A 26287-nucleotide genomic window follows, 5' to 3' on the forward strand; every position below is an offset into this window, starting at 1 on the left:
CCTCCACACCAGATGTCTGAAACTACCCCCGCCCCGTCTTCCTGATCTGACCTTGTTCTTGGGCACTCTTTAGGTGGGAGAAAAGGAATATGAAAGCTGAAGTTTTGCGAGAAAGCTCAGGTAGGAGGTGGCTTCTTATGTTCACGTCACAGAAACATGCAGGCAGGCTGAGCCCAGCTCGCCTCCCCAGGGATTGGGAGGCAGATGTGAGTTAACACATGGGTGGGAGTCAGGGGCCTGTCTTGGCTCCCTGATGCAATGGGTGCAAACAGAAGCACAGAATTTTAAGAGTGGATGGCAGCAATGAGTAAAAATACCTACTCTTCATGTGAGCCAACAACTACGGCTCAGAAAAGCAAGGGGGTCACACAGTGAGCGCTTAGGAGCATCTGGCCCAGAGCCTGGTGCTCTTGCATCTCAGAGAAAAGACAAAGATGAGCCCACTGGCCCTCACTGACGGTTTTTCTACATCGACACTGTAGAGCTATGGGGAGAGGGGGCTCATGGAGGTGAAGGTCAGGCCTGCTTAGGGCCCCGAGTGCTCCTATTTGTGTTCCTTCAGTGCTATATGGGTAAAATTAGATTCCAGGAGGAGAAACGCAAGAGAATCAGGAGTGGCTGTGTGTGTCTGGGTCCAGCTCTGCTCACATCTGCTTTCCAGCTCTGGAGAATGAAATGACTCCAGCGGGAAGCAAGCTGGAAAGGGTACGATGGAGAGAGTGCAAGTGTATATGTGTGTGTGTGTGTGTACGGGTGGGGGGAGAAGAAAGACAGGAAATGAGGATCAATGTAGAGCCTGGAATGTTGGGAAATGGCATATTTAAGGGGGTGTCTGGCAGCCTTTTTAAGGTGGAATCTTTTCAGCTGGGTTTTCTCCGTCTGAGCTCCTGCTGGCTGTAAGACTAGGCCATGGGGACAGGAGCGGACTAGAAGCAGCTCAGAGTGACTCTGTTGGTCATTTTAGAAAACTAAAACATAATAATAAAGCAGCCTTGTAGATAAGCTCCAGGCAAGTGAGCTAGGCCACCAGCCTGCCAGAATGTTTCCTGACTCTCCCATGTCAGACTCGTGGCTGCTGGATTATTGGGTTGGCTCTAGTTTCCATTGCTCAGAGAACATAAAAGTCTAGGGGCAGTGGCTTTGGACAACACACGTCCAGATGCACAGTCCCATCCTGCCCAATGGGACAGAAAGGGACATATCAGCCCTCCTGACTGATATGCACTAGGGCTCCAGGGTGGGGGGGGGTGGGGGCAGGGTGGGGTGGGGGGTGCGGTGCATGCCATGGAGCTGTGTTCCATCAGGTCAGACTAAGGTGCAATCTCCGCATGGCCAGTGACCTCAGCATGGACTAGCCTTTAATGCCATCATGTTGTGCCATGTTCTGAGCAACTGTCCCATGAGTGCTCGCATCGCCTGGGGCACATTGGTGCCACTGCACAATCCTGTCCCCTCTGTGGGAGACCACCTAGAATGCATGTCCCGCCCACAGTGGGTCTGGGGGCCCCAGAGCCCATGGATATAGGACTATCCCTGTCAGCTGGGTAACTGGCAGAGAAGAGAGAAGGTGGGCAAAGTCATCACAGTGGAACCAGTTCCAAGGATACCAAAAGCACTTCCTGAGATCGAGTCTGGAGCATTTCCTGAGAGCAGGGGTCCTGGAAGGGCAGGTCTTGGCTAGGTAATGGTGAGTGAAACCCACGGCATTGTTTGCTTCCAGAAAGTTAGGAAAGACCCCACTTCCCTACCCACACCATTCAATAGGATTCTAGGCTGAGAACTGTGATTAGGCCTGGGAGAGGAAGGAGCAAGAGAAGGAAGAAGCCTCTGATGGCCTGAGCCAAGGCCTGACTTCTGCTCCAGCCCTTGCAACCAGCCCTGCAGATTGGACAGCCAGTCTCCATCCACCAGGGACATGGCTGCAAGAGGCCTGCATCTGCGCCCGCCCCCGCCCCCGCCCCCGCCCCCGTTCCCAGCCCACCTCCCTGAGTGCTGAGCCTGGGCAGCAGAGGTTGCCTGCTGGGACTGCAGCAGCCCTAGCTGTGGAGCAGGCCAGGCAGCCAAGGCCGGACACACAAAACCAAATTCAGATGTGCTGAACTCTCTTGGCAGATACGTGGGAAGGGATTGCACCACAGCCTGCAAGCTGAGCCGGGGCCTCTGTGCCCTGCTGGCTGTGTCTCAAGCTCTGCTTTACGCGTCCCAGGAGAAAATTTGCGAGATGAGCACTCTCTGGTTGAGCTGTTCAGCTGTGCAGAGGTGCAGCAGCCCAGCCCTGTGCCGTGGGCACAAAGCTGTCAGTATCTACCTGCCATCAGGTGGCTGCAGCCACTTTGCACTCTGCCCAGGGCCCAGGTGGGCGAGAGGCATCTCGTTCATACATGTAAGGGTTCCCTACCTGATATACCACCAGCCTTCCAGATTCTTCCGGATCACCTCCACTGTGACGCCCTTCTCAAAGCCAATCTCGTCCTTGCTTTGGCTAGTGTAAGGCTGCACGGTGACATACTTCTCCTCTGGGGGTGGGAGCAAGAAAGCAAGATTATTTGAGGTCAGGGTGCAGGTCCTGCTTCCTGTCCCCTCCTCCTGCCCTGGCCTGGCCTTTGTTCAGCTGCTTGCCAGGAAGGTGCACTGAGTCAGCTCTGGCTTCTCTAGGGGAGGGAAGGACCAGGCCCCAGAGGTGGCAGCAGGGAGACCATGGGAGCAGGGGTCACTGCTGCTCCCAGTGTGTGCCAAAGCCAGCCAAGACCCAGGTTGTCAGGCAAGGCCCTGGGAGTGGGGAGTCGGCTCTCCCAGCCTGATAATGGCAGCCAGGCTGCTGGGACCTTGAAGTCCACAGGGCTGCAGAAGCTTGCTGGGCCGAGGGCAGGATTAGGAGAAGCCGGCTCCTCATGAGGTGTCCTTGCATGCCTTGAGGCCACATGGCATACTACCTGTCCTCGAAATGTGCCCTGTTTCCATCTATGTCCCAGACGAACTCTCGTATCCCTGTCCCCAGCTCAACCTCTTGCATCCTTCCTCTGTCTGACCTTCAGAGGCTCTAGGGACACCTTGGTGAAGCCTCCCCTGAGCACCCAGTTCATCCATTAACACCTGGTCATGTAATCTCCCAAGAGGAGTCCATGGAACCCAAGTCTCATGGGAGCAGTTATATGTGTTTTGTTAAGACAAGGGTTCACGGCCAAATGAGCTTGGAAACACCAAACACAGCACAATCAGGTAGCACCCTGGGGCCATCATTGGGCCAGTGCACCCAAGCGGCTTCTGCAGGAGAACATGCTGTGCCAACCACACAGCCGAGGCCCAGCCCCTCTGGAGGGCAGCCCGCTCTATTTTCAAGGATGTCACTTCAGGGTCTTGCCCAAGGTCTTCCCTAGGCACTGGGAAAGAAGTGCCTTGTAGACTCTCAGGAAGGCTTGGGAGGACAGGTGTGGGGAGAATGGGGTACCACGGTGCCTCCCCTGGTTTTTCTCAGCCTCTCTCCTGGCAGGAGGCCTGGGTGCCTCCCGTCTGGGTCCTTGATCAGGCTTCCAGGAGGGTGTTTCTTCCATGCCTGCTGGGGTCCAGCTCTCCCTGTCCCAGGAAGCCCCTGATAGGTAGACCCCACAGCTGAGTACTCCCTGGCTCTGCTCCTAGCTGGCTGGCTAGAGTCCCTGCCTCCTGGCTGAGACACTCCGTAGAGGACTGCTCGGGGTGGAACACTCCCCACCTCCTCCTCTGGGGGAACAGGAGCTCAGACAGGAGGAGGAAGTGGCAGTCTGGCCATGCCCTTCCGGAGGGTCACTCTGGGCCATTGTTGTCCTCTCTAGTGTGGGTGCTCCCTAGGGGCTGAGACAGTGCCTGGCAGACAGCGAGAGACTGTTGACTGCATCACGACCAGGCAAAGCTGAGCAAGGGTGCTGATGGGAAGCGCTGTGAGCTCAAAACAGCAGGATGCTGGCACAGACTGCTGGCCTCTGGTCTCTGGGACACCCGCCCCTCCTGGCTCCCAGCTGTGATAGCCACCCCCTGGGCTCCTTGGCTGGACGCTGACAGGCAGCCTGCCTAAGACTGGTGGCCGTGGGGGTGGGAGGCAGCTGCCACCCCAACCCCCAGTTGTGGGAGGGCCATCTGTCCACTCTCCCCTGGATTATCGGGGTCCTGTCTGCAGCCCTGTGCTGAGCCGAGATAGCAGCTCCCTTTGGGGGTGGTTGTGGCTGCCCTGCTGGGCTGTGAGGACAGAACAGATGGGCCGCTAGCCAAATTCAAACGGCTGCCCAAAAGCAGAAGGAGGGTGATGACCCATGGGAGCCGGCAGGATTTTCCAGCACGCCCTTCTCTGCTGCAGAACTTGGTCACCATCGACTCAGGGAGGGCCTTACTCCTGGAGGCTTTCAGATTCCAACCCAGCCATGCTTCGAACTGCTGCCAAGGCGGCCTGAGAACTCTGCCCAGCCAGATTCTGACTCGGCCCTTTGAGAAGTTCAGGGCTCCATAGTCCAACTCTCTCCGCTCTCCTGCCTGCTCCTGGTTCTGCTCCATTTTCCAGTGAGGCATGGCAAATCCCAGCCCAGCAGCGGCCAGAGGGGCAGTGCCAGGCTTCAGGAATCCAGGATTCTGAGGTTAGGATGAGGCGAGGCCTGGGCTCCACATTTTGCCTTTGTTCAGCTGGGCTATTTTTAAAAGTCTGTGGTTTGAGCAGGAAGCCATCATTAAGGTTTTCCTAGGCAAGGTTGCATTTGCAGGGAAAAATGACAGCCCTTCTCATGGGAAGATCAGAGGAGCCCTGCCCTGCCTCATGGCAGAGAACAGGGTCTAGACCATCACGTGGGCTCAGCCTCCTGGGCCACCAGGGCCCAGCCCCAGCCTTCACAGCCTCCTGGGGTGCGTGGAAGACAGAATCCCGTGGGCCATGTAAGCTCAGGCTTTCTCCTGAGCTCTTGTGGGTGGGAGCAGAACCAGGGATATCAGTGCTGGCTGGTAAAGTTGAGCTGCTCCTGCAAAAGGTTCTTGGGGGCCCTGGGGCTGCAGCAACCACAGATGTCCAGGAGTTCATGTGCTGCTGGTGAGAGCTCCTGGATGGGAGGCTCGTCCTGCTCCGGTCACTGCACAGGTTGCAGGGATGAGAACCCAGAGCCCTCTTCCCTGGCAGGGCTAGGCAGGCAGACCAGGTCTTCCCAGCTCCTTTCCACCCAGTTGGCTCAGATGGCAGAGGCATGGACTTTCCATGTGGACATGGGCCTTGTGGGTCTCAGGCCTTCCAACTCACAGGTGTCCCAAGAGAGAGACTTGCTTGGGCCACAAACCCCATCTGGGGCCGCCAGACAACAGAAGGCCCTCAGCGGGCAGCGGTGTGATTCGGGGCGGTCAGGGGCTCGGGAGAGATTTCCCGTTGGAAATGGGGTTGAGGGAAGGGAGGCTGTGAGCTCCAGTGGGATCCTCAGGGCTTCTGGGAAGCACTGGGGCCGTGGGCACTCTGACCACGCCACCAGGAGATGGTGGCAGCCTGCCCTGGGGAGGGCTAGCCAGGCGGTCAGCCGGGTGGGTGAGGGGGACAGGCCTGCTTTGGTTTTGGAGGCAGGGGCTGGATGCCCTGCAGTTTCCAAACCACAGAAGCCTCCTCTTCCCCAACACTTTCCCCTCTGTCAGCAGTCTCCCCACTCCCCTCCTGCCCCCATGACTTACCCAACCCCACTGAGAGAGGCCTTTTGGTTCCAAGGGCCTGGCTGGCTGGGGGAATGGGGAGCGGAGGCTGTGGGGAAGCTCCGCTTTTCTCTTGTCTAGCTCCTCCACAACCTGCAGCCTGCTTCCCCCACCAGCTCTGCTGTTTGCAGCAAGCGTCTCCAAGCCAACTCTGCAAGTTTTTCTTGGCTGCCTGGTTTAACTTAGCCCATCAGGCTGAGGCTGGGAAATTATGTTGTTTAGGTCTCTTATTTAAGAGAGAGAAAGAGAGAGAGCAAGAGCTGGGGGCTTATATTTGCATAGGTATGGGTGACCCAGAATTAGGCATTTCATTGCATATTTGTGTCTCCACATATCACTGTATGTCTGTGACTGGGCTATATGTGGTGCAAGGCGTTGTGTGTATGAAGCTGTATGTGTCCTTGTGCGTGTTGCTGTGGAGGTACGCGTGGTGTATGTGTGTATATTGTGTGTATGTGTGTGTGTGACGATTTTGTGATTGTGTATGATGCATTTGTGATTGTATAAACAGAAGACACATGGCACGGTGTATGCGCGGCTACATAACTGGAATTGTGTACGTGTACTGTGAGTGGCTGTGTGCCTGGGACTGTGGATATGTGGGTATCGGGGAGGCTGGATGTGACAGGGCGCACAGTCATATCTGTGGCCATGAGGGCTGTGCATGTCTGTGGGGTTGTGGAGATGGTCGTGTTTGGGGCTCAGTGTGCAAGGGTGTTTGGAGCCAAACCTTCATCCCTGCTGCGCGTTTCTAGACCTATGTCCCACTCTCTTTTGCCACCGAGGCTTGAGCTACGTCCTAGCTTTAGGGTGGCCTTCACTCTATGTCCGGCCTGTTCTTGCTGTTTCTACAACTTGGCCCCCAGCCCTATATCAGCTCACTGGGTCCGGCCCAGGCCCTGCCCTCAGGACAAGCTGGACTCCTCATGGCCAGTGCTCTGTGCCTGACACTGAGCCAGCCATAGGCTGTAACCACCTTGTCCAGGCTTCCTGCTGCCTTGGGCCTGGGGCAGACACCAAAATATGCTCTTATGGTCATTTAGAACCAAGCTGTGAGGGTGGGGGACACTGGGTGTCCCCGCTTCCAGAAAGGCCAATGTTTATGACATACCCCTCTCTGTGCCGTCATTGTGAGAAGCACACGCACCCTGCTCCATGTGGGGCTGGCCAAGCCCTGGCCCAAGGGGTCTGCAGATGTTTAGGGGTTTGATCAGCGGCCCAGCCCTGGGGGTTTGTTCCACTCCCTTACCTCCCAAGTTCCTGGATGCTAGAAAGATCCTGGGTGAGAAAGCTCTAAACCCACAAACATCTGATCAGCCCAAGTGCCAGGTCTGGGGGGCTCCCTGGACTCCCTGGATCAGGCCCCTCCTGAAGCCCAGCAGTTACTGCTCCTGGCTGGACCTGACCCTCAGCAGAGCCTGTTGGGCTGCACCCTGGTACCAGGCTGGGTCTGGCTTTGCTCCCTTTCTAGTTTCCGTGGAGCTGGCGGGAGGGGCGTGAATGTGAGCCGGTCCTTCTTTCTGCTTTGTTTCCAAGCAACTGATAGAAGAACTTTGGCTGAGGGAGCCTTTTCTCAGAGGACAGGGGCCATGAAGGATGGGGGAGTGGGATGGCCCAAACAGGGCTAGACATGCTTAGTTCCTTTAATCTGCAGCTTCCAGGGCCAATGTGGCCTTTCTTAAAGACTCGAGACCCCCTTGTCCCCCTCCTCAAGCCCCTGTACTTTTTCAGGGAACCCACAACTGTGTTCCATGACCCTCATACCCAGAATGTTGATAAAAGCCAGAGCCACCCCCAGTGCCACCCCAGTTCCCAAGCAGGCCCACCCCACACCAGCTGCAGTAGGTGAGAAAAAAGCCTGGCCCGTGAATCTGGGTGAATGAGGAGGCCACAGGGCAGAGAGCAGAGCCCGGAAAGAAAGAGCAGTGTTAGCGAGAGACAGGCGGTCGCTGCGAGGGAGGAGAAGCCAGCTCCCACAGTCACCTCGGCTGTGCTGCCTGTTGACCATCCCGCCCAGGGTCCACCGGCGATCCAGGCGCCGCAGATGGGCCTTGCGTCTCTTGGACACTGGTGTGGGAGATGGCGATGGAGCATGCGGCCAACAGCAACCGGCGGAGAGAATGGAGATGAGGATGAGATGGGATGGGGGCGGGAGGAAGGGGCACAGGGAGGGGAGGCCCACACTTCCAGGTCACCATCACCTGGACTGAACCAAAGGCACGCCCCTGTTGGATGGGGCAGTTATGACAGGTCATGGTTGGCACACAGGGAAAAATTCAACCAAACTCCCCAGTGTGCGCCCCTGAGCCTAGCAGTGGGTTAAAGCCTTTAGAATCCCAGCACCTTAGAGACAAAGAGGGTCCCTAGCTCCAGCCCAGTGCAAGGCAGCCCCTCAGCTGCAGCCTCCAGGGATGGTGAGATCAGTGTCCCTCACTGCTGGGCGATGCTGATTCCCAGGAGGGTTTGGGGTTCTGCAACATCTGAGCTTATGTCCAGTCGCTCACTGAGTACTGACTGTGAACATGCTACCTTGGACAGGCACCACACTTGGAAGAATCGGTGTGCCCAAGAGAGACTTCAATCCCTTCCTTGCGGAGCTGAAAGCTGTTGCCATTCTGGGAACTTTGCCCTGTGTCTCTGCATTCCCAGGGCCTAGCACAGGGCCAGGCACATAGCTGGGTCCCAGGAAGCAGCTGTTGAATGGAATGACACAAGGGTGGGTGCCAGAGGCCCTGGCTCTGCTCCTCCTCTCAGGCCATGCATTGGGACGTCTGATGACAGGGGCCCCCCTCCCCAGCTTCTCAGTGCTCCTGACCCCGCGCACTGGGCAGCATCCTGCACTGCTCCTCTGGTGGCTGCTGCTCGGCTCTGAGCCCCCTGCACCCTCTGCTCAGACCCCAGCTCCAGATGCCTCTGTCTTCCTGTGGGACTCCCAGATGAAACGGACACTGGAACAGGGCTACAGGGTGCCAGCTGGCCTCACTTCCTGGCACCACAGAAAGAAAGTGCCAGGCTGCCTGGGTCTGGGGATGGGAGGGGGGCCAGTGGCTGGAGTGAAAATAAAACCGTCTCAGACCACTGAGGCCCTGGGAAAGCATTTGCTTTCCTGGAAGGAGAGGGACCTGTCTGACCTGCCTCTTATAAGGAGGAGGGCTGGACAAAAGGCTAGGAGGTGTGGATTCCAGTCCAGGCCCCGCTGCCAGCAACCTGTGTCACTGGGAGGCTGGCCATTCCTCTCTAAGCCTGTCTCTCTGCATCTATCTTAGAGTGACACCACCTGCCCTGGCGTGAGCCTAGACAAGGGGCTGAAAGGCTCTGGGAAACATGAATCAGGTCCTGTGCAAGGCCTCCTGGCGGGGCGGGGAGAGGTGGAGGAGGTGTGTAGGGCTTCTCTGTAGAGATGGACGGGTTCAGCTCATGGCCAGACCAGAGGCCGCATTCACAGTAAGGTGTTGATGTCGGCATTTACTCTGTGTGCCAGGCCCAGTTTAAACCACGTACAAGGATCATCTCACTTGGGCCTCACAAAAGCCCTATGTGGTTAGCATCTTACAAATGGGGAAACAGAGGCACAGGGTTTTAAGGAACACTCTGTGTCAGGCAGCATGTGAATCCAGGCAGTCTGGCCCCAAAGCCCAGACTCTTACCACAGACTCTATACCCTGAGTTATTGTTCTTCCCCTAACTCTGCTGCCCCTTGGGCTGCCAAGCCCTGGGAAGAGGGGGCTGTGGGGAGGGGACAGGGTCTGGGTGTTGGGGAATCTGCTCACTACCTGGGTACACGCCCTTGGTACAGCAGCACAGAAGACCGTGGTCTGTTCCGCATGTCCCACTATGCGCCCACTCTGGAGAAGCAGGTCCATACTAGTAGGTGTGGGACACAGGAGCAAAGGCAGAGACTTGGGTTCTGGTCTTGGCTCTATCACAAATGAACCCGAGGGCTTGACAGAGGTGACCCACCTCTCCTGGTTCACTGAAGCACCCCGCGAATGTCAGGCTTGGACCCGCACCTCTATCAGTGGTCAAGAAAGTCTCAACTCCCACCCTTACCACCATACTGAACTCCCACAGCATACCTGGGTTCAAGAGCAGCATGAACATACACCAGAGTGTCTCATGATAAGGACATACCAGAACAGCCAATCATCTTTTCTTCCCAAAGTAATGAAGCATGAGCTATTAGGAAAGCTTTGATAGGATGCAGGCTTCCAATTTCTGTCTACAGGGCTCAGAGCACCTATGATGGGATGGCCATAGTGCTGGGGTAGAGATGGCTGCAGAGGGAACTAGGGTCGGCCAATCTCTTGGCCATGTGGCTGCAGGTGCAGAGAGACTAGTGGACACACCACAGCAGCTGGGGCCTTAGGCCCAGGGGACCCATCCCTGAGCCCTTCTGTAGATCTGGGTGGGAAATGCCCAAGACGTGATGGTGGAATCCACAGCTATCCAGAAGTTGCCAGGAGTATTGGCACACAGGCCCTGTCAGAGGAGTGCAGAGGAACCTATTTTAGGAGAATCACCCTGGGCACGCACACATGCACACACAGATGCGTGCGCGTGCACATACACACACACACACACACACACACACACCCCATCTGAACGCAGAACCTGCACTGGCAGCCTGATTCTTCCTCCATCAAGGTCAAAATCCTGCACAACCCACTACTACTTGTTCTGCGCGCAAAGCACCTGCCGTCTGTTCCAACCAGGCTGGCATCTGTGCTCCACGCCTCTCAGGCGCTTTCCTGCCTTGGCCTTCTCCCCACTGAGTGCCTAAGTCCTCCATAATCGACCCAACAGCTCTACTCTGACCTTCCTGAGGCAGCCTTTTCAACTGGGGCTCTGATTCATACACGCACTGCCCTAGAGCTGCCTGTACTGCTTACAAGCAAAATGCCTCACAGAGAGGTGTGTGGCACAGCAGTGAGGACCACGGGACAAAGGAGGTAGACTAGGGTCCAAACCTGATAAACATCTTGAAGCCTCAGTTCCCACAGCTGGAAGGATGGGGGTGGCCATAGCCACAGAGTCCTCCCAGGGTGCGGGCAAGGGCATTTCAGGACCTGGTCTAGTATCTGGTACTTTGCGAACTCCTGCTGTTTTTGAGAGGCCCTGGCATACCTTGTAGAATGTAGAACTAGGGGCTGGGCACTGTGGCTCATGCCTGTAATCCCAGCACTTTGGGAGGCTGAGGTGGGTGAATTGCTTGGGGCCAGGAGTTCAAGACCAGCCTGACCAACATGGTGAGACCCCATCTCTACTAAAAACAAAAATTAGCCAGGCGTGGTGGTGGGTGCCTGTAATCCTGGCTACTTGAGAGGCTGAGGCATGAGAATTGCTTGAGCCCAGGAGGCAGAGGTTGCAGTGAGCTGACATTGTGCCACTGCACTTTAGCCTAGGAGACAGAGCAAGGCTTTGTCTCAACAACAACAAAAAGAATGTGGAACTAGGTAGGAGGCGAGGCTGGGGACTGCAGGCATATGAGGCCAGACCTAGCTCAGGGGCCAAGACTCTCCCCTGCTGTAGAGGTGCAATGGAACCAGAGGGGAGATGGGTGCAGGCTCGGCCCCAGGGCTCAGGGAGCAGCCCAGCCTGAACATGCGGACCCTTCCCAATGGGGCCTCGTCCCTGGAAACCTGTCACACAGAGGAAGCACATGGCAGGGGCCGAGGCTCTGGTTAAGGTGTTGAAATAAAGCCTCGACATAGGAGGAAGGGTGAGGCCCCAACTGCCTACCGAGTAACTGACATTTAGGGGAAGGATGAATAAGGAGCTGGCGCTTGGTGGCTGCTTACTTTGGCCTGGCAGCAGGAAGCAGGCCTGGAGGTGGCCGGAGCGCCGGGTGGCGGCCTTGATCCCTCTGGCTTTCAGACACATCCATCTGGACCATCCCCACCAACCGTTAGGGAAAGAATTCCTGCAGCCAGGCCATGGGAGGCTTGGAAGCCACTAGGAGCAGGCAGCCAGGAACTGGGGGTGGCTCAAATGGACTGGGCTCAGGCAGCCTGCTCTGGGGAGTACAGAAGCCACAGATGGGTCCAGGCCAGTGCTGGCTTAGGGGGCAGGGGCAGGCTCTTTGAAATGCAAGGAGAAAGACCCTGAAAAACCTCACTGAGTAGTTTTTAAGTGTTTGGAATTAAAAAAAAAAAAAAAAAAAAAGGAAGAGCTGGGTGCAGTGGCCCACACTTGTTATTCCAGCACTTTGGGAGGCCAAGGCGTGTGGATTGCTGGAGCCCAGGAGTTTGGCCAATATGGTGAAAGCCCGTCTCTAGAAAAAAATACAAAAATAAAAAATAATAAAAAAAGGGGAGTGGGCAGGAAAACAAACCTCACAAAGTTAAAGCTAATCACAGAGGCTGACTGTGTAGGGGTCTGAGCCCTCAGTTCCTGAGCCCCTGAGACAGAGCAGCAGGGGTCGGACTAGGGTGGGAGGTGAGATTTTGGGCCAGCCTTACTGAGATGGGATCCCAAGGGAGGAGGCTGGGATACGGCTCAGCTCACTTTAGGGGTTCCGTTGGTTTTAGGGAAGAGTGGGAGAGCTGCCTCCAGAGGCCGCGTTGCTTCCTGCCCCTTGGACCTGCAAGCCCTCACCTTCTCCAGTCTTGGAGGTGTTGATGTCGGAGTCATCCCGAGTACCATTCTGGGCCTCCAGGTAGGTGGCAGGGACCCAGCCCTGCTCCTCAGAGGTGCTCACGAACCACCAGCCTGCAGGGAGGACAAGAAAGAACAGGACTGTGAGAGACTGCAGGGTGACAGGCGTGGCTCGGGGGCCAGGACGAGGAGGGAAGGAGAGGCACAAGAAGTGGAGCACGGAGCCAGATGGCCTGGGCACCCAGCAAATGGCTGGCCCAGCTCCAGCCTTGAGGAGCCTGCATCTGTTCTAAGGCAGGAAAGACCAGCACACTCCCTGAGAAGTGGGACGAATAAACTGCGACCCACACTAACAAACGTCTGATGGAAAATGAAATAGACATAGTGATATGTCCAGTGTGTGAAAATTCATCTTGTAGGAAAGGCCAAGGGAGCTCCGGCCATACAGAGAGACCATTTATGGTCTTTCAAACCCATTAGGATGCTGGTTTGCCTGGAGCTTGGCTGCCTTCTCAGCTTTCAAAGGCATCCAGACTAAGTGCCTCACAGACAGTGTCTAACAGTCAACGGTTGCCTTTTCCCCATCACGGGTCAGTGGTACCGTTGCATTGGCGCCACTCACAGCTGCCCTTTAAGTGTGTTGACGTTTCGGTCGCAGTCACACTAAGTGGGCACTGCATCCTCACACGATGCTTGAAGATCATGGCCAAGTGATAAAGCCTCATTCATACAAAGTCCTCTGAGCACCCAGGTCTTGGACTCCACTAACTGCCTTTGGTCCCTTCTGAGAAGGTCCTCTTCACACGGTCCTGTCTTCCTCCTCATCCCTTCTTCCCTGACACTTCTTTGCCCCCAAAAGTAATTTGGTACTGATTCTCTTTTCTGCTCATGGCCCAGTTCTCCATTTCCTGTCTGGAGAACTCAGGGCTTCTCCCTGGGCAGCACTTGAGGCCCTGTCACCATCCACTGCAGCGAGTGACTACCCAAGGATCTAGGAGGCATGTTGGTGGGGGGAGGCTCTCAGGTACCCCCACATGGGCTCAGCACCGGGAGGTGGAGGAGGTGGATAGCTGCTGTGAAAACAATGGAGAGGAGGGGAAAACTGCCAGGTACCACTGCACAGTCGTGGGGAGACCTCAAGGACTTAGAACCCCAACTCATCTTCTAGGTCTTCAACTAGGTCCCCACCGTCCCATATGACACGTCTGGGCTTGCAAACAGCCAGCAGTCTAGTCCTGAATGCCCTCTGTCTCCTACCCTTTCTGGGGAGTTCCACAACCTTCTGCTTGCAGCTCTGCGAAGCCCATGAAATGCCCTGGACCAGGAGTCTGGACTCTTGAGGTCCAGGCCTCTGTGGCTGTGGCGCCTCAGGAGGGCCACTGCCCTTTTAGGGTCTTGGTGTCCTCTTCTCTGGAGAGGGGTTATCTCTGAGCTACTGGCTCAAACACCATGATCCAGGGCCCTGCGGGCTGCCTGGGACAGCCCACAGACTCTGTCCCTCTCTGCCTGGGACAGCCCACAGACTCCTCTGTCCCCTCTGCCTGGGACAGCCCACAGACTCTGTCCCTCTCTGCCTGGGACAGCCCACAAACTCCTCTGTCCCTCTCTGCCTGGGACAGCCCACAGACTCTGTCCCTCTCTGCCTGGGACAGCCCACAGACTCTGTCCCTCTCTGCCTGAACAGCCCACAGACTCCTCTGTCCCTCTCTGCCTGGGACAGCCCACAGACTCCTCTGTCCCTCTCTGCCTGGGACAGCCCACAGACTCTGTCCCTGTCTGCCTGGGACAGCCCACAGACTCCTCTGTCCCCTCTGCCTGGGACAGCCCACAGACTCTGTCCCTGTCTGCCTGGGACAGCCCACAGACTCCTCTGTCCCTCTCTGCCTGGGACAGCCCACAGACTCTGTCCCTCTCTGCCTGGGACAGCCCACAGACTCTGTCCCTCTCTGCCTGAACAGCCCACAAACTCCTCTGTCCCTCTCTGCCTGGGACAGCCCACAGACTCTGTCCCTGTCTGCCTGGGACAGCCCACAGACTCCTCTGTCCCTCTCTGCCTGGGACAGCCCACAGACTCTGTCCCTCTCTGCCTGGGACAGCCCACAGACTCCTCTGTCCCTCTCTGCCTGGGACAGCCCACAGACTCTGTCCCTCTCTGCCTGGGACAGCCCACAGACTCCTCTGTCCCTCTCTGCCTGGGACAGCCCACAGACTCTGTCCCTCTCTGCCTGGGACAGCCCACAGACTCCTCTGTCCCTCTCTGCCTGAACAGCCCACAGACTGTCCCTCTCTGCCTGGGGTGAGAGAAGAGAGGTAACAGGATCACTTCCGGAGAACCCCGGGTCAGGCCCTCTGCTCCCTGTGCCCATCTCCCTCCCCTAGGCTCTGCCAACCCTGGTGACCACAACCTTCTCTTATGACACAACCCATACACGTCTGAAAAAAGGCAAACTGGGCCAATGAGTCACAAGCCATCAGAGTCAGGAAGATCTGGGGATATGCCCCCACTGCAGGTGAAGCAATGCCACCGGTCCGATTCCTCTACCTCCTGCTCTCGCTCCAAACCCTGTGTCTCCCAGATTGCCCGCTTCTCAGACTGTCTGTGCCCAGCCACTTACTGCCACATTTATTTCATAAACATGTACATAGGTGAATGAGACACTGTGGCACCGAGGGGCTGTAGAGCCTTGATTGGAGCCTAAGCAGGCTGGCCTCTAACCCCTACACTCTGCTGTCTGTGCAGGACCAGGATAGGCAGGCAATCTCCAGGGTGAGAAGCCCACACCAGTTCTCAGGTAAACTCTCTACCCCAGGGCCCTGAGACCTCCTGCACTGTGACATTGGTCTGAGGCTGGAAGAGGGCAGGTGGGCATCATGGGCGTGCTGGATAGGTCTCTGGATCACAGAAAAAGGTAGGTACCTCTTTGGAGAGAACAGCTGAAGTCACTGAGCAGCTTGTGGTTACAGGCAGGTGCTGGAACCCACTGGTTGGGGACAGGGCAGCAGCCACTGGCAGGTCAGAGACTTCTGGACACACCACTAAAACTTATTGTCATTTCCCTGGCCGCAGGGGCTGGAGGCGGCTATTAGAGCACCAGACATCTCTACTCACTCAACTTGTGGGTGATGAGACTGCTTCCAGGTGGACTGTAATTATGGGAACTCAGAAAGGGTCCAGACCATGCTTGGGGCATGCAGTACCCTTGAGAGCTAGCTATAGTGGGCAATGGATGCCCACACTGGGGCCAAAGTCAGGCTGGAGGAGGTGGACTTTGGCACCTAGGGAGCCCCCACCTGACCTCTACTTGCACCTTGGCTATTCCGACATTTGGATAAACAAGAGGCACCATTCCTTCCACATTCGGCTATTGGGAGGAAAGCCAGTAGGACCCATTCGTTGACGTGGTGGAAGGGGTTTCACTGTCTACTTCCCTTGACCCAGGAAAAGCCCAACCTCCACTAGCTAGTCAAGGAGTCCCAGGGCTCTGTCTCCATGAGAATGTCCAACAAGCTTTCCATGTCTACCCTTTACAGAGACGTCCAGCAGAGGCAAAGGGCCTAGGCCTATCTACCTGGGGAGAGGAGGGGAGAAGCAGCAATGGATGCAGGGAGCCTTTCAGCTGCCTTATGGCCCCGGGCCTGGAGTGGATATCTGCCTTCGTTCTCTCTGCCCGATTCAGGTTGGAAAAATATTACAGAGGCTTGCATGTCAATTCCCCTGCCTTTTGCCTGAAGGTGGCCGGAGGTCACCCTCATCTTGCCCACAGCCACTTGCACATTCTGAGCCCAGCATGGGGCACTGAGAGGGCTGCCTGGAGAAGCACCCCCGTCCTCCCTGATGCTCAGGCCAGCATGGTTTGGTTGCTCAGAAGCTGTGGCTGATGGAGGCCCCAAAGCAGCCAGAGGGCATGGACTTTGCAAGGGGCTCTGCCTGGGATGTTTTTCCCCCTTCTTGAGCCTCTGGGGGAGCACTCTCAGGAACCCCAGCGGCCTCTGCCAGGAAGCACCAGTCCCAGCTGTTCTCCCACAGACACTGGCTGGAGGTCACAGAGCAGGGCTTTCCCGTCTCTCTGGGCTGTCATGTGACCCTGCCTCCTTTACCACAGACGTGGGCACATCTGGCCACTCATCTCCTAATTAGTCTGTCATCTCTCTGGACACCATTGATGGTTCCAAGCAAAGCTACTCAGGGGATTTTTTAGGAGCAAACATGGGTGCTTTGATGATCTGAAACCTGAGTCCCACAAAACTCAGGAATTGCAGGGGGCATATGGGGTGAGAAGGCTTGAGAATTAAGTCAGTAAAGCAGCAGCAGAGTCAAGAGATAAAGAGCCAGAAGCGCTGGCTTGTGCCTATAATGTCAGCTGTTTGGGAGGCTAAGGTGGGTCACTTGAGGCCAGTTCAGCCTGGACAACATAGCAAGACCCCCACCCCCTTCTCTTAAAAAAAAAAAGGAAAAAGATAAATCCCCCTTATCCACATGGGATACATTCCGAGACCCCCAGTGGATGCCTGAAACTGCAGATAGTACCAAGCCCTTATATATTCTATTTTTTTCCTATACATACATGCCTATGAAGAAGTTTAACTTATAAATTTAAGGCCAGGAGTTCAAGACCAGCCTAGACAACAAAGTGAGACCCTATCTCTACCAAAAAGTTTAAAATTAGCCGGGTGTAGTGGCACACACCTGTAATCCTAGCTACTTGGGAGGCTGAGGTGGGAGGATCGCTCGAGCCCAGGAGCTTAAGGCTGCAGTGAGCTATGATCGTGCCACTGCACTGCAGCCTCGGTGACAGGGCAAGACTGCCTCTAAGTAAATAAATAATTTATAAATTTAATAATAAACACAAATTTACAAGTTAGGCGCAGGAGATTAACAATAATAAAATAGAACAATTAAAACAATATGCTGTAATAAAAGTTATGTGAATGTGGTTTCCGTCTCTCAAAATACTGTAATATTTTCTGACCATAGTTAACCTCAGGTAGAGAGCAAAACTGCAGACGGTTGGGGGGACTACTGCATCTGGAGTTGGGTTTCAGTCATTTGAACAGAGACAGTCCTCGCTGATGCGACCCCTAACAATCACTAAGCATCAGGACCGAAGATCCCCCATCGCGAACTAAATCTGAGGAACAAAAGTCAACCAGGCACCTGCCACAGACCTCAGGAGGGAAGGACAGAGCCCACCAAGCCATTCTGGGCATGTGGTCACCCCCCAAATTTCTGCTCACCAGGATGTAACCCCCAAGAATCCCAAAGAGCTGACACCATAATTCCCAACTCGGAGTCACTTATAGGAGGCTCTTGAAAGCTGAGGCTCTCACATGCCTTCGCAGGTCCAGGTTCTAATGTCAGTAGTGGTCAGGTGGGGGTGGTTCATGCCTGTAATCCCAGCACTTTGGGAGGCCGAGGTGGGAGGACTGCTTGAGCCCAGGAATTCAAGACCCGCCTGGGCAGCATAGCGAGATCCCATCTCTTACCAAAAAATGTTGATAGCGGCCGGGCGCGGTGGCTCAAGCCTGTAATCCCAGCACTTTGGGAGGCCGAGATGGGCGGATCACGAGGTCAGGAGATCGAGACCATCCTGGCTAACACGGTGAAACCCCGTCTCTACTAAAAATACAAAAAACTAGCCGGGCACGGTGGCGGGTGCCTGTAGTCCCAGCTACTCGGGAGGCTGAGGCAGGAGAATGGCGTGAACCCGGGAGGCGGAGCTTGCAGTGAGCTGAGATCTGGCCACTGCACTCCAGCCTGGGTGACAGAGCGAGACTCCGTCTCAAAAAAAAAAAAAAAAAATGTTGATAGCGCACAGTTCCGTTTCCCATGTCTCATCCTGACGCTTCTCGCACTAACCACCCTAGGTGGTGGTATGTATCTGTGGTCCCTGCTACTTATGAGCCTGAGGTGAGAGGATGGCTTGGGCACAGGAGGTTAAGGCTGCAGTGAGCCGTGATCACACCACTGCACTCCAGCCTAGGTGACAGAGCGAGACCCTACCTAAAAAAAAACCAACCACATACCCTTGTCCACACCTCCCCCAGCACACTTCCTGTCCACCACTGCACTCTCAGATCCTGTGGGAAAGAAAATGGTGCCTCTGCATGCGTTGGAGGGGCTCACTAGCTGATGCCTGAGCCCTTTGGGGGAGCTGGGCCACATCCAGGGGTTCGGGTTTTGCTTGCTCCTCAGTGGCGCACCAGTGACTTTGGTCAGGAGCCCTGGTTGCCACAATTGACGTCTGAGCTGCTGGCACCTGGCAGAGGCCTGTTAGCAGCCATGGGTGGGGTCAGCCCAGGGAGTCTTTCCAAGACGTCCAACAATGTGACTCATGCCAGGCTTCCTGGAGGTCTGCATAGAGCTGGGGTGGGCGCCTCTGCTCATGTTAACCTGTGCCCACCTAGGTGGTATTTGAGCCTATCTTTGCTCAGTGGAGTGCCCACAGCCAAGTTGGTGGCAGGCTCTTCTCTGCAGCTGTCATCTCCCCTAGCATCAACAGAGCCTGGGCTGGGCGTGGTGGCTCACGCCTGTAATCCCAACACTTTGGGAGGCCAAGGCAGGCAGATCACAAGAGCAAGAGATCGAGACTGTCCTGGCCAACATGGTGAAACCCTGTCTCTACTAAAAATACAAAAATTAGCTGGACACGGTGGTGCACGCCTATAGTCCCAGTAACTTGGGAGGCTGAGGCAAGAGAATCGCTTGAACCTGGGAGGTAGAGGATGCAGTGAGCTGAGATCACACCACTGCCCTCCAGCCTGGCAACAGAGTGAGACTCCGTCTCAAAAACAAAAAAACCAAACCTCCCCCGCCGCCAATAAATAAATAAATAAATAAATAAAACAGAGCCTGACACAGGAAGGACCTGAGACCTGAAGCCACACAGCCCCACTCTGCACATGCTGGAGCTGGCACGGCAAGCCCAGGCTGTTGAGGATGAAAGTCTCAGTCCCGGCCGGGTGCGGTGGCTCAAGCCTGCAGTCCCAGCACTTTGGGAGACCCAGGCAGATGGATCGCTTGAGGCCAGGAATTTGAAACCAGCCTGGCCAACATAGTGAAACCCTGTCTCTACTAAAAATACAAAAATTAGCCGGGTATAGTGGCCCATGCCTGTAATCCCAGCTACTGGGGAGGCTGAGGCACGAGAATCACTTGAGCCCGGTAGCTGGAGGTTGCAGTGAGTCAAGATCATGCCATTGCATTCCAGCCTGGGTGACAGAGTGAGACTCTGTCTCAAAAACAAAAACAAAAACAAAAAAACACTGGGCGTGGTGGCTCACGCCTGTAATCCCTGTAGCACTTTGGAAGGCCGAGGCAGGCAGATCACTTGAGGTCAGGAGTTCAAGACCAGCCTGGCCAACATGGTAAAACCGTGTCTCTACCAAAAATTAGCCAGGTGTGGTGGTGGATGTCTGTAATCCCAGCTACTCGGGAGGCTGAGGCATGAGAATCGCTTGAACCCGGGTGGTGGAGATTGTGGAGCCGAGAGCGTGCCATGGCACTCCAGTCTAGGCAATGGAGCAAGACTCTCTCAAAAAAAACAAAAAACAAAAAACAAAAAACCAGACTCAGCTCAAGTCTTGATGGCACAGTGGGGGAATAGGATTCTAATAGGATCCTAAGTTGCTATTAAATATCTTAGGGTGTGGAGCTCCTGGTCAGCAGTTAATGTGGTCCAGCCACTGTAGAAGCTTCTGGTGCAGCAGAAATGTTGAGGTGGGAAGAACTCAAGAGACAATCCTGGGCACATCCCTGGGCCACCCACACAGTCTGAGAGGCAGACTGCCATGCTGCCCTGCCCAGTGGGCCCCTCTGCCATACATTCGGCTCCACAGCAAGTTTTTGCCCAGTTCTCCTTGTGCGCTGAGGCCTGTGTGGCAGAGGTAGGAGCGGGGGGCCAGGACTGCTCCGCCCCCGGGAGCTTCCAGCTGCCTGTGAGTGTAGACCCACCCGCCATCCCGGATCCCTGGCTCCTGGGGAAGGAAAGGAGCAGGACTTACATGGAAAGCTTGCCCAAGAATGAAGAAGAAGAGAAGAGGATGCCTCCAGTGGAGAAGAGACCCAGATCCTGGGATCAGGAGGCCTTTGGAGCCAAGGAGAAAGGCCTTGTGTGCTTGGACATGATATGCACATAGCACCAAGGCCATGTCTGTACATGTGTGTATCACACATATTTACAGCTGAACACTGAGCAGGGCGGTCTGTGTTAGGCACTTGCTCTACGTATATTACTTTATTCACACTTCAAGGATCTTGAGAAATAAATGTTCTTGTCATCATCCATCCCACTTTGCAGATGAAGACTCTAGGCTTCACAACTAGGGAGTCCAGCTGCAGAACCCAGGTTCTTAGCCACCGTCAGCAGATAAGGTACAGGTCTGTTGCATGCACGAGGGTAAGGTGACTCCTTGAGAATGCATGTCCCTGAATATTGGTACTTTACACAGATACCTGAGAGTGGACACGTCTCTGAGCAGGAGAGATGCCAGCCTGCATGTATCTGGGTGTCAATGTGTACAGTTGACGGTCCTCTGGGAACAGAGGCAATAATTAGGGATACTGAGTCAGAAAGACTCGAAGTCAGGTCCTGGCTTGCTGCTTCCCAGCTGTGCGACCTTAGGAAAGTTACTAAACCTGTCTGAGTCTCAGTCACCCTCTTCGTAATGACAGTAATGAATGGAGCATATTTCCTGAGGTTGTTGAGGGGAATAAAGGAGATACTGCGGGCGGCAGCTTAGGTTGAGCTATTATCCACATGGCGGTAGTCGTTAATCACTAGAGGTCAGCACCCATAGGTGGCCCGGTGGTATCTGTGCCATGCACAAGCAGAGGACAGCCTGCGCGTATCAGGAGGCACTCGCTTATCTCGCGAAACTGACTTGAGCGTGTGTAGGCGTGTGCCCACGCATCTGCTCTAAGCTGGGGTTTTAGGGCTGTCTTCAGGGGTTTCAGAAGGATGGAAGGAAGTGGACTGAGAAAGTGGCCCTATCTGTGCCCAGGTTTGGGGGCAGCTGTTCTCTGGCTGGCTGCCACACCGGGCTTCTTCCCTGAGAAGTCAACCCTGGTTTCCAGGTACAAAGGAAGCAGGATCTTTTTGGGAGGTGGGGCAGGGAGCTTGGTGGCAGCAAGAGATAATGGGGACCCTTCCAAGGGGCCTGGGCTGGCTGGGAGCCCCCTTAGTGCACCCTCCAGCCCAGCCTGGCAGCCAGGCCCTCTGATGCCCACCAGGTCGTTTGATGCCTGCCAGGGCCTTGCTTAGGCAGCTCTTCTGGCCTGGAGTGCCTTTATGCTGAGATGACCCCTTCCAGACAGAGGCCAGGGAAGGGGCTACCACACTCATTCCCTTGAATGGGAAACTGCAGCCTGTTTTAGAGGAACCCTGAGAGACGACCCCAGGTACACATGGTGTGTGGCGGAAACCTTTATTCTAGAGTCTCTTGCCCTGGTCTTCAGGGCTAAACCCCAAGACCGGAGAATTTGTTTAGGAGAATCCCAAACTGGACAATACCCCGAAGCTGCCTCACTTGGCCTCTCCTCCCATCAGGCCCTGTCTCTGCAATGCCAGAAGACCAGGGCCCAGCCCTTTCCAGGTGGCAGAGGCCCAGAAAGAACGAACATGTACCCTGGCATTTGCAGCCAGCCCTGCTCTGTGGGCCTCAAGTAACAAGCCACTTTGCAATGACCCAGAGGCTAAGGAGAGGAGAAGGCAACATGGGGGGTTCTGGCCAGCACTTCCAGCTCAGGGCAGGGAAGGGAGGATGTCCTAGCCCCAGGAGGGAGAAGCTCGGGCCCAAGCACCAGGTCCTCCCTCTCTCCAGGCTGAGCATCTTCAGTGAACTGGCCCAGCAGAGTCCACCTGTTTGGCCAATTTCAAAGCTCTCTCAAATTGACTGATGCTGACACCAGGGGAGGGAGGGAAAGAGTAGAGATGGAGCCAGGCGTGGTGGCTCACACCTGTAATCCCAGCACTTTGGGAGGCCGAGGCGGACGGATCATGAGGTCAGGAGATCGAGACCATTCTAGCTAACACAGTGAAACCCCGTCTCTACTAAAAATACAAAAAAATTAGCTGAGCCTGGTGGCAGGCGCCTGTAGTCCCACCTACTCAGGAGGCTGAGGCAGGAGAATGGCGTGAACCTGGGAGGCAGAGCTTGCAGTGAGCCGAAATTGAGCCACTGCACTCCAGCCTAGGCGACAGAGCGAGACTCTGTGTTAAGAAAAAAAAAAAAAAAAGGTAGAGATGGAAACTGAGGCAAAGATTGACACACACAGAGAGACAGAGGGAAATGAAAGAGTGAGCCAGACAGAGCGAGAGGCCAGGAGAGGGACCAGGGCCTTAGCCTCTCCAGGAATGGGGGAGCCTGGCTGAGGGTGGCAGGAAGTGACGGACACTCCCAGGCCACTGCTGTCCCCAGGGTGACTAGGCCACAATGGCCTCCTTAAGGAGGGAGAATAATGAGCTCGTTAGGGCCAGAGTGAGGCCAGCTGCACACAATTAGGATGTTAATAAAGTCCTCTGAGGTCAGGGCTTGGCCTAGGACAAAACAGCTGGTGTGGGGAGGGGAGACCCCCACTCCTTCCTCTCCCTCTGAAATCCTCTCGTCCTCCCGACTCCCCACCCTCCAGCCCTGTTCAGCCCAGGATTGCACCCAAGGATGCTTCTTAACCCCTTCTTCCTAGACAGACCTCGGTTAGGATCCTAGCTTTACCACTCACTGTTGGCGTGACCTGGGGTAGGTCACTGGCCCTCTCTGAGCCTCACTGGCACACCAGAGTAATATTAAGTACCTGGGGATGCCCAGTGGCATCAGGAACATACAGTGTATGCAATACCCAGAGATTTTCACCAGCGAGTATTTCCCGAGCACCTGGTATGGGCCAGGTCCTGTTCCACGCATGAGGACACTGCAGTGAACAACACCCATCCGGGACTCAGGCTCTCCTCCCCCATCACCCAGGCATGGCACATGTGGGGCTTGATTGCCACCTGTGCTGGCCCTGAGGCCTGCTGGAGAAGGCTGGACTTCAGGCTCTGGGCACAAACCCAGAGGATTTCGAGGCAGGATGAGATTCAGAGCTTGGAGTTTGGAAAAACCCAGGAGGCTTTAGGTGACTTTCAGGCTTCTTGTTTTCTTTCCCCATGAGTTACTCTCACTCCTTCACATCTGGCCTAACACCAGGTAATTCAGAGCTCAGAATGTGGGCTGTGCTCATTTCAGGCCCGGACCTATGTAGGGTTTTGGCGTCCAGGTGGGGAAGGGTACATGGTGGAGCTAGGAAAAGAGGAAGACAGGCCCTTCCTCAAACTCCTCCTCATATGGGCTCGGGGTGGGGGAACAGCAGCAGCCCGCTTCCAGAACCCTCAGCCAGCACCCTGACCAGCTTCCCAAAGCGCCTCTATTTATGATTTAAACCTGAGCTCAGACCTTGACCCTTTGGAAGGGTGATCTTCCTAGGCATTCCAAGTTCTTTGCTTGGTGCGGGTTTGGAGAATGGAACAGGGTATTTGCGAGCACCAAGTGGCGGAGGGCGGGGAGACACTGAGAGGAGGAAGGGGCTGAGGGCATCCTGGACAGATGCATAGCACCAGCACTGCCCACCTACCCATACCACACCCGGCACAAGGCTGGGTCCAAGGCAGTGCTTCTGTCCTGGACCCAGCCTGACCCCTTTCTCATGACCTCCGGACAGATCTAAGGCTTCTGCCTTTGTGGGACCAGATAAGCTGGAAATGCAGGCTTTCTGTGGGTGCTGTGCCTTTAAGACCAGCGAAAGGCCGCCCACCCTCAGCCAGGCCTCCCCTGGTCAGAAAGCCCCGTCACTGCAGCTCTTGCCAAGACACGCGCCTCCACGGTCCAAAGCAAACAGGAGCGAGCGAGAAACTCCCCCAGTCCCTCCTGTGTGCACCCACGCAGCCCCTGCCTTCATGAGCCACTCAACCGGTTCTACCTGATGCCCACCCTGCTCCATTGCCCAGGGCCTTCCCTCCCCTAGGTGGGCTCTGAGGCCACCAGGGACCCAGAACCTCCCCTGGGCGCCTGGGGCCTGGATTCCAAGACCATTAGCACAGGCTGCTACGTCACCATTTGGAAGGCTCCGTGGAGTCCGTGTCAAGACAGCCTGGGTTGCTGCCACCTCCCCACTTGGCTCCAACCTGCCCACCTCACCAAATAGGCCCAGAAGCCAGTGCTAGGCTAGGTCCCTGCCAAGCCCACAGGGCTCTGGTGGGTCTGAGCAGACCGAGGTCATGGGTGAGGCACCCAGAAGAAGGCCTGACTGACAAGCATCACAGGCAGAGAGGAACACATGGTTAAATGACAGGTAGCAAAGAACGGTTTCCAGCGAGGGCTCCAGAGCCAGGCTGCCTGGGATTGAGGCCCAGCTCTGCTACTTGCCAGCTGCATGAATGTGGGCAATTGCCTCAATTTTCTCATCTGCAAAACCGACCCAAAGTACCCACATCTCAGTGTTGTTATGAGGATTAGAGGAGCTAATCCTTGAAAAGCCTTCAGAATAGTGCCTGATTGGAATCAGAATAGTGCCTTCAGACGAGTGCAAGTCACAAAGTGCCAATATGAAGTGGAATTCTAAAGAAGGAACCAAGACCTCAATGCACCTGGATGACTGGGGCTGGGGCTGGGCAGGGAAGTAGGTAGGTCTCAGGTGTCTGGAGTCTCAGGGGGAGACAGAGACCCTCATGGTGTCACTGCCATTTAGCCTTGACCTCAGAAGGTCTCTACTGACAACGTGTGGGTCTGATTCTGTGCGTGGCACGGGTGGGGGTCAGAGACAGGTTGAGGTGGAGATTACAAGATAGCATGAGGCCTCCCCAGGAGCTGCAGAGCAGTGGAAGGATGAGAAGGACGGCTGCTCGCAGGGGGGACTCGGCACAAGACTGCTTGTGCTGGGTGCAGCAGGGCGACCCAGACAGCCCTGTGCAGTGGACATGGCAGTGGGTGATACAATGCTTGCCAAGGAACTGGAGATATCCAGAGATGAGACTGACTAGACAGGGAAGAATTCTTAGAGGAGAAGAGACTTGAATTGAACCTCAGAGTGACAGGCTGCATGGGCTCACTCTAATGGCTTCATAGGGGATTATTCCAGATGAAAATGAAGCATTCAAGGCCGGGCACAGTGGCTCACACCTGTAATCCTAGCACTTTGGGAGGCTGAGGCAGGTGGATCACGAGCTCAAGGGATCGAGACCATCCTGGCCAACATGGTGAAATCCTGTCTCTACCAAAAATACAAAAGTTAACTGAGCATGGAGGCGTGTGCTTGTAGTCCCAGCTACTCAGGAGGCTGAGGCAGGAGAAACACTTGAACCCGGGAAGCGGAGGTTGCAGTGAGCCAAGATCGTGCCACTGCACTCCAGCCTGGTGACAGAGTGAGACTCCGTCTTTGAAAAAAAAAGAAAAAGAAAAAGAAAAAGAAAATGAGGCACTCACCTCAAGCTGCTGCCCTCTCTCAGTCCCATTATTAAGCAGAGCACAGAGGTGTGAGCCTGCGACCAGGTTCCTAAACAGAAAGTGCTCAGGAAAGATGGAAGATGCAAGAAGGTAAACTCTAATGTCATGATTGTAAATGATGTGGATGGTGAGAGAGATCTGCTGTCAAGGGCGAGACGATGGAAGATGGCAGTCAGGGAAGGAGAGTGGGACGGGAAGGGGTGGCCCGCTAAGAATCCATTCAGGACACTTACATTCCCAGAGGTGGAGCCCTAAGGACGTGCTCAGGGGAACAAAAAGGGTGTTTTCCCTGCTGTTCCAGCAAGAGAAAGATTAAGAAAGGGTGAAGTCGGCCAGGCACAGTGGCTCACGCCTGTAATCTCAGCACTTTGGGAGGCCGAGGCGGGCAGATCACCTGAGGTTAGGAGTTCGAGACCAGTCTGGCCAACACAGCAAAACCCCGTTTGTACTAAAAATACAAAAAGTAGCCAGGTGTAGTGGCACATGCCTGTAATTGCAGCCACTTGGGAGGCTGAAGCAGGAGAACTGCTTGTACCTG

The 26287-nt window shown here is 55.4% G+C and overlaps 1 protein-coding gene across 3 annotated transcripts in view; it reads right to left on the bottom strand.

Annotated features, from left to right (window-relative positions):
- The window catches only part of SH3PXD2A (SH3 and PX domains 2A), a 254234-nt gene that overhangs the window by 18426 nt on the left and 209521 nt on the right, over positions 1 to 26287 (bottom strand). For all 3 annotated transcript variants that reach the window (XM_038009529.2, XM_038009528.2, XM_038009534.2), the window contains 3 exons: positions 12277 to 12390; positions 7666 to 7749; positions 2399 to 2516 (listed from right to left, as the gene is read on the bottom strand). In XM_038009529.2, the coding sequence (XP_037865457.1) occupies positions 2399 to 2516; positions 7666 to 7749; positions 12277 to 12390 (316 nt within the window). The remainder of the gene's footprint in view (positions 1 to 2398; positions 2517 to 7665; positions 7750 to 12276; positions 12391 to 26287) is intronic.

The sequence above is a fragment of the Chlorocebus sabaeus genome, chromosome 9, assembly GCF_047675955.1.
Source record: "Chlorocebus sabaeus isolate Y175 chromosome 9, mChlSab1.0.hap1, whole genome shotgun sequence".
NCBI classification, from domain to species: Eukaryota; Metazoa; Chordata; class Mammalia; order Primates; family Cercopithecidae; genus Chlorocebus; species Chlorocebus sabaeus.